This window comes from Octodon degus, unplaced genomic scaffold (assembly GCF_000260255.1).
Source record: "Octodon degus isolate 3935 unplaced genomic scaffold, OctDeg1.0 scaffold00184, whole genome shotgun sequence".
In the NCBI taxonomy this organism is placed as follows: domain Eukaryota; kingdom Metazoa; phylum Chordata; class Mammalia; order Rodentia; family Octodontidae; genus Octodon; species Octodon degus.
Genome location: NW_004524760.1, coordinates 3,829,150 through 3,837,378, shown reverse-complemented (window position 1 = coordinate 3,837,378; position 8,229 = coordinate 3,829,150). Strand labels below are relative to the sequence as shown.

At 41.2% G+C, this 8,229-nt stretch overlaps 1 protein-coding gene across 7 annotated transcripts in view; it reads left to right on the top strand.

Annotated features, from left to right (window-relative positions):
- Positions 1 to 8,229, top strand: part of Slc35d2 (solute carrier family 35 member D2) — a 59,208-nt gene that overhangs the window by 26,772 nt on the left and 24,207 nt on the right. For all 7 annotated transcript variants that reach the window (XM_023704010.1, XM_023704007.1, XM_023704006.1 and 4 more), the window contains one exon: positions 2,076 to 2,143. In XM_023704010.1, the coding sequence (XP_023559778.1) occupies positions 2,076 to 2,143 (68 nt within the window). The remainder of the gene's footprint in view (positions 1 to 2,075; positions 2,144 to 8,229) is intronic.

Below are 8,229 nucleotides of genomic sequence, written 5' to 3'. Positions count from 1 at the left end.
TCCTCCTCTTAGGGATCAAAGCCGGGGGTGCTGTACTACTGAGCTACATCCTCTGCCCTTTGTATTTTGAGACAGGGTCTCATAAATTGCCAAGGAAGGACTCGAACTTGTAGTCCTCTCTCCTCAGCCTCCCTCAATGCTGGAGTTACATTACGCACCACCATACCCAAATTGTTCAAAGCTATGATACTGAAATTGTATTATTGTCGAGTCATTTGAAGGCTGTCAACCAGAAGGTTCACTAGTAAAGGGCAAAGGCCGTGTCCATTGTCTTCCTTCTTTCTAGCCTCTTTCTTGTGCAAATCTCCTGATAATAAAATTTTATAACATTTTGGGATAGATCCTACTTAGCATGTCAGTACATGTCAATGGCTGTTATATCTGATTTACATGCATAATGTCCTTTTTTCTGTAATCAGATTTTATCAGTACAGTTTAGAAATACATAATAATGACATTCAACATGAGTGAATTTGTACCTGTACATGATAAAACTAGTTTCTTTTTTCCCCCATTCCTCTGTTTGCTTTTTTTGGGGGAGGGGTTGTCTTTTTGAGACATTGTCTCTCTAAACAGTTCAGGCTGGCTTTGAGCTCACTTTGTAGCCAGCCTGGTCTTGAACTTGCAAGAATCCTCCTTCCTCAGCCTCCCTCCCATGTGCTGGGATTCCGGCATACATGACCACACCTAGCCCCTTGTTTTGGTTTGTATTTGAGACAGGGTCTCACTACATACTTTAGGCTGGCCTTGAACTCCTTATATAACATGGGCTGTTACCTTGATTACTCTTGTTGTTAAAATACCTGCCACCCAAGGTTAAAGGGGGATACATTTAGTTTGCAATTTGTAGAGGGTTAGTTCCCTATCAGTTGGCTCCAAGGCAGGCTGGTACATGGCACAGGGGCAGCAGTTCATGGCAGGTGGGGTAGAGGAAGACAACAAAAGCAACAAGAGCAAGAGGGCGGAGCAAACCTTTTCCCTCCCTTATATTGTATTTTTGGCCACCTACCCTGGGACAGGGGTAGCGCTCACATCCCCAGTCCCAGCTCTAGACAATGAACACATCACAAACTCTAGATTCCGCTGCCTCTGAAAAGCTTGCTCCCATGATTGCATGAGGCTTGGGGGCCAGGGGTGGGGGTGGGGTGGGGAATCCAGATAAACCATAATAGCTGGCCTTGAACTTGTGGTGACTCTTGCCTCAACCCTCTGAGTGCTGGGCTAATAGGCATTTGCTACCATGCTCAGCTGAATTTTAATAGAAAAAGAAATGTTAAGTCACCATGATAGCTATGGATCAATATACAATTTAGAAGGCTCTGTGTTATCTTAACAGAAGATACTATTTTTTCTTATGGAAGACTAGACCTTACATTTTGTTTGTTTCACCAATATACTTGGTAAGGTATTTTGATGGAAAATAATTAAGAAGCTTAGAGCTCAATCAACCTAATTCAAGTACAAGTTTTATGCTGTAGGCTTTGAAACAAATTCCAAAGTTACACAACTTTTTGGTATTTTTTCAGGGGGTAGCACTAAGAATTGAACTCAGGGAGTGTCATCCAAAGCAGTTTCTCTACCGCTGAGCCACATCCAGCCCTACAGTTTTTGGAGAGAACAACAAACCTGTGACATTCCAGTAAGAGAGTTCTGTTCCCCTTTGTCCAGAAGAGTGCAGACATGCACAGAAAGAAGTATTCCTGCCTTTCTGCAAGCTTTTTGCAGCTCTGCCTGGAGACTATAAGTACTTCCCCTCAACTCCCTGACTCTGCCCAGGGTTGGTCCCCACTCCTCAGTGGTCCTTGTCCAGGTAGTATAGATGGGAGCAAGCTCAAGGTGTTAGTTCTTTACAGTTGTTTTCCTCACCTCTCCCTAGGGTAAAGGGTGTCCTAGGACACCTACCTTTTCAGATCATTTGGGGAAAGTTTGGATTCTGAAAAATTCAGTTCCTACAGGCAAAGAAACTCAAACGATTTGATTACTGATGGGGTGCAAATGTCACCATTTCTACCATGTGGAGGAGAATATATTCTTGGAGACCTAACCCAATATTCTTCCTTTCTTTTTAACTGAAGCTGTTTCCGCTGCCTCTCCTCTACATTGGAAACCACTTAAGTGGATTATGGAGCACAAGTAAATTAAGGTACGTACAGAATGATGGTGGTTGGGAGGATCCTCACCAGTGGCTTCTAGTGCTTCAAAGATTATGTTTGATTTTCTAAGATACTGCTGGAGCTGTGTAGAGAATGCAATAATACTTTGTAATTTAAGAAAGTAAACTGAGGCTGGGGGTGGTGGCGCACACCTGTAATCTCATTACTCAGGAGGCTGAGGCAGGAGGATCGCTGTGAGTTCAAGACCAGCCTGGGCTACAAGTGAGTTCAATGCCAACCTGAACTGCAGAGTGAAACATTATCACAAAAAAAAAAAAGAAAGAAAGAAAGAAACCCTTCCCCCCCTATTCTGAGTGGAATTTGATGATGATTTTATTTTTTTTATTTTTTATTTATTTATTTATTTTATTTATTTTTTTTTTTGGCGGAACTGGGGATTGAACTCAGGTCTTTGTCCTTGCCAGGCAAGGGCTTATTCTACTGAGCCATCTCCCCAGCCCCGATGATGTTTTTTAGGAGTCTTAAAAAGTTTGTTTTTCTTGGGCCAGGGAGATGGCTCCGTGGAATAAGTGAATAAGTGCTTCCCTGGCAAGTGCGAGGGCCTGAGTTCAGTGCCCAGTTTTGCATAAACAAAAACACAACAAAAAAAGTTTGTTTTTCTTATATTCATATCTCAGTATAGAACACAAGATCTGTAGAGATTAAGGCAGGAAAGGCATGATTTATTTAGCTAGATTCCTTATGTGAATCCAGTTATATATAATTTTTGTTTTCATCACCATTTCTTTATTTTTTATTTTTTTTTTTTTAATTTTATTTATGTGTGTGTGTGTGTGTGTGTGTAGCCAGCTCAGCCCACCAGGGGGCGGGGCTGGCTGGCATGTGGTGCTGGGGGATTGAACAGCGGTCCTTGTGCTTTGCCAAACTTGTTCTAAGTAGGTGCTTTAGACCACTGAGCCATCTCACCAGCCCCATCATCACCATTTCTTTAAAAGTAGGAACATCTTATTGTAATAGGTCAACTCACATTTTAGATTATAAATGTAAATCTTGTGCTTTCTGTTGTAAATGTATACTCACCACTGTTCTAAGTTGTTTAGTATATAGTGGCTGTTACTTGCTGTTTGCTAGATAAAATTCCTACCTAACCAATACCTGTAAACAAAGTTAGATTACAGAGATGACTTCAAAAGGAAAATAAATGGGATTTAACTTCTTGTAACCTTGGGCTATGCAAGATTGCCTGCAGGTACTTACTCAGGTGCAAGATAACCAGAAACTAAAACAAAGCCCCAGGAAATTTAGTTTGGGTAGTGGTCACAATGACCCTGAAAGCACTGAATTTGTTTACCAAAGAGAATGTGGTTTCATGTTTTAAAAGCCCCCTGCCTCCTGGGCTAGCTGCCTTTTGGTCCTCTCTTGTGTGAGAGCTGACCGGGGGCCCTGAGCTCAGTAATAAAAGGCTTTCCAAATTCCAATCTGGCTGATCTGGTTCCTATCCTGAGTGACCCATAACACTTATCTGATTTGATATAGGTGAGGTTACAGGCAGGGAAGAATACACACCAGACATTTCCCAGCTGGTGCTGTGTACTTTTGACATTTTTGCTTATCTTAGTGTTCTTTGGTTGGTTGATTTTGTTCAAAGTCAATGTGAGAATTGAAAATGAGGAAAGACTAAGCCTCCAGAATAGAGAATGTGGTAGAAGAGATGTGATTGGACACACATAAGTGAAGACCTAAAGAAAGAGAAAATGGAGGTTGTTCACATGTTGGCAGGAGTTAGGAAAAGTCATACAGTGAGAGGCCGAGCGGTTGGTAGCTGGTGGACCAAAAAGTGAAGGGCGAACACAAACAGGAAAGTGGAGGCAGACCTGTCATCTACAGCCTTGTGTGTGAAGGACAGTTCACGGCTGTGAAAACCAAAGTGTGAAGCAGTGTTTTCAGGAGTCGGTTTTAGTCGGTTTGTTATTTCCTTCTGGGATTGGGACAGTTCTGGAACATTTTTTTGTAATACCTCATTTTTGAGTGAAGGTTTCCTGTGAGGCTTGGCCAAGCCTCTTAACCCGCATGCTCTGTGCAGCCAAGGTTGTGGCTTCGACTACTAGCACAACTACCCCTTACATCTAGGGGTTGGTCACAGACCAAGGAATCTTGGTGCCATGAGAGTTTTCTCAGGGAAGAGGCAGAACCAGTAGATGAGGCTGAGAGATAGAAAGGTACTGCTCTGCGGGCTTGTGGAATGCATTCCTTCAGCCCTCATGTTTTCTATAAACTGGTAGTTGGTTGTAGAAGCCTGATCAGATTGACTTTCAAACTTTCAGGAAAGGTCAGTTTTACTGATGGTGTTGGGTTCTTCCCAGGGCATCACTGATAGGGTATGTAATGCCCCAGTCCACACATTGAACCAGATAATACTGAAACCTCCTCCTCCTCCTTCTCTTTCTTCTTCTATTATTATTATTATTATTACTATTATTTTATTTTGGCTTTTTGAGACAGTATCTCACTGTGTAGCTCAGGCTGGCCTTGAGCCCACAGTGATCCTCCTGCTTCAGCCTCCTGAATGCTGGGATTACAGGTGTGCACCACCACACGTGGCTCTTTTCATGATTTTTTAAGGAGTCAATCTGGTCCCTTCATTGGAAAGCTCCCTCAGTTTTTCCCTGATGCTTTTTGCAGCCACTGATAATCATTGTGAGGATGCATTATTCCAGGATAAAGCTTTATTTGGAGATGTTATGAGTGATAAGTTAGTATCACTAATTTCAGGTGGCCACTGAAAATTGTTTTTCAGTTTTTGGTTTTTCCTGTCATTATGAATTCATGGATTCTCATGCACTTCATAGGAGACCTTTGTCAGATGCAAATATTTTTCCAAAGTCTATAGCTTATCTTATCATTCTCTTAACACTTGCTGACTTGCACAGAGCAGAAGTCATCCCCCCCACTCCCCTCACCCCCCGTATCAGGGGTCAGACTCAGAACCTTGTACTTGCCAGGCAGGTGCTTATATTGCTGTTATATCCCCAGCTCCAAAGGTTCTTCTTTTTCTTTAATACATTTTTTAAACATTTTAATGTATTCAGTACAGAGTCTACAGAGGCTCATTACTACAGATCGAACTCGTAGTGATCCTCCTGTTTTTGATCTCCCAAGCGCTGGGATTACAGGCCTGTGTCACTGTGCCCAGTCTCCCGAAGGTTCTTAATGACGCTCCATGATCAGCTTTTGCTTTCATGGATTGGGCATTTGAAACTTCTCACCAAACCCAAGGTCACCTAGATTTTCTTCTGTGTTATCATCCATCAAGTTTATAGCTTATGCGTCTCATTTAATTTATGATCCTTTTGGGTTAATTTTTTATCAAAGATATAGTTTCAGTTTTTTGCCTGTGGAAGTCCATTTGTCTGAGCACCATTTGTTGAAAGCTCTGTCTTTTCCCTATTGACATCCCTTCTCTTCTGTGTCAAAGATCCGTTTAGTTCTGTGGATCTATTCCTAGGCTATTTCTTCCACTGATGCACTTGTTTTACTAACATGATATGTTTCTGCTCTTTATAAAAATGGTTCTTTTGATGTTCAAAGGTTCCCATGCCAGCCCATTGGGTTCCTCTGAGCTGAGTTTTGTTTTAAGGCCCCCGTCATCTTTGATGACTTCCTTGCTTTCTGTTGCAGATGTATTGGGCTTACCTTGCACTTTTCCTTCTATTTCTGTAAGGATCTCCTGGTTACTTTTAATGTTAAATGATGGCTAGAAGCCACAGTATGTCTCCCTTTTTTGTTTAGTTTTGTCAGAGATGGGTATTCCATTGCCACTTAAATATTGTAGGTACGTGGATTCAGCAAAATAATCCAATATAGTCCAGTAGTCCATAATAGTAGTAGGGTATCCATAGAAGCCACAATATGAACGCTGACTAAATTCTGAATGAAGGAGACAATATCATAATGTGTAACTTTCAGGGTGTGAAAAAAAGACAAAGATAATCTCATGGATTTTGGTCTGATGAGTTGGAAGAATAGGATTGACATTGATTGGGTATAATCTTAAGAGAATCACTAGGTCGTCTTTCAAGAACTATTTTAAGTATTTTCCAAAGTGCCAGCACTATTCTATATCCTCACCAGCAAAGCATGAGGAGGGTGGTCATTTCTCTACCTCCTTGCCAACTTTATTATTATCTGTCTTTGATTTCAGTCGCTCTAGTGGTGATGATGCGTTCTCATTGTGATTTGGATTTCTATTTCCCTGTTGATGAATGATGTTGAGTATCTTTTCATTGCTCATTTGTATATCTTCTTCAGAGAAATGTCTATTCAGATTCTTTGCCTATTTTTATTTATTTTATTTTATTATTATTTTTTCATTTATGTATTTGGTACAGTAGGGTCTTATTATGCAGCTCAGACTCGTAGTGATTTTCCTGTTTTCAGCCTCTCCAGCGCTGGGATTACAGGCATGTGCCGTCACACCTGGACTAGGTCGCTGGCTCAGCATGCCCCAGGGGTGGGGCCCATGCAGCATGTGGGACCGGGGATCAAACCCGGGTCCCTGTGCTTGCCAAGCAGGTACTCAGTCTGCTGAGCTATCTCACTGGCCCTCTTTGCCTATTTTCAAATAAGATCATTTATTATTATTGATTTATAGTGCCCTTTTGGAAAGAGCACTCTGGAAAAAAATATATGACTTATAAAGTTGTATCTTGTGTTTTGGAGTTTCTTTTCATTTTCTTTTGTCTTTTTGAGATAGGGTTTATTTATGAAGTTCAGGCTGGCCTTGAACTTGCTTTGTAGCTGATACTGGCCTCAAACTCACAGCAATTCTCCTGCCTCATCCTCCTGAGTTCTGGGATTACAGGTGTGCACCACCATGCCTGGCTTCTTTTCTATTTTAATTATCTTTTGATACAGGGTCTCACTGTATGGTCCAGGCTGCCCTGAAACTCACAGAAGTCTTCCTGCCTCAGCATTGCAAGTGCTGGAATTGTAGGCATGCACCACCATGACAATTCTTTTCATTTTTTTAATAGTGTCTTTTAAAGCACTAAAGTTTTAAATATTTACTCATTTAAATAATACTTTAGAGAGCTATACTTCACCTTTTTTATGTATTTGGTACAGGGTCTCACTATGTAGCCTGGACTCCTCGTGATCCTCCTATTTTCAGCCTCTCCAACACTGGGATCATAGGCATGCACCACCACGCCCAGTCTTGGTGGCCCGCTCAGTGTGCCTAGGGGTGGGGTCAGTGCTGCCTGTGGTGCTGGGGAACTGCGATCCCTGCGCTTGCCTAAGCAGGCGCTTAGTCTGCTGAGCTATCTTGCTGGCCCTGTACTGTACTTTAAAGTTACTGTTTTAGCTATTGAAGTGTATGTTTCATTTGCATTATTTGAATTTACAGTGTTGTATAGCCATCACCATAATCCATATGTTTTTATCATTTCAAGCAGAAACTCTGTATCAATTAAACAATAAAGCCTTATTTCCCTTACTCCCTATCTCTTGGTAATTACTATTCTGCTTTCTGTCTCTGAAAACTTGCCTACTCTAACTTATTTTTTTTTTGGCACTGGGGATCGAACTCAGGACCTTGCACTTACCAGGCAGGGGCTTATGCCACTGAGTTATATCCCTGGCTCCCAACTTGCCTATTGACTCATACCACAGGAACCATATATAGTGTTTGTCCTTTTTTGTTTGGCTTATTCATATAGCATGATTTTTTCATGCTTCATCCATGTGGCATATATCATAACTTTATCCCTTAAGGCTAAATAATACTCCCTTGTACATGTGTATCTCACTTTATGTATTCATTTATACAGCTTTTTAATTTTGATGAAATCCAGTTCATCTGATTTCTCTTTTGTTGAGTGTGCTTTTAATGTGGTATCTAAGAATATTATTTTGACCCAAGGTTATAAAGATGTACTTCTATGTTTCCTTCTAAGAGTTTCATAGTTTATAGAGTTTTTAGTTTCTACATTTAGGTCCTTGAAATATTTTGAGTCAATCTTTTATATGTGGTGTGAGTTAGGAGTTTAGCTTGCTCACCCGCCCTTCCTTCCTTCCTTCCTTCCTTCCTTCCTTCCTTCCTTCCTTCCTTCCTTCC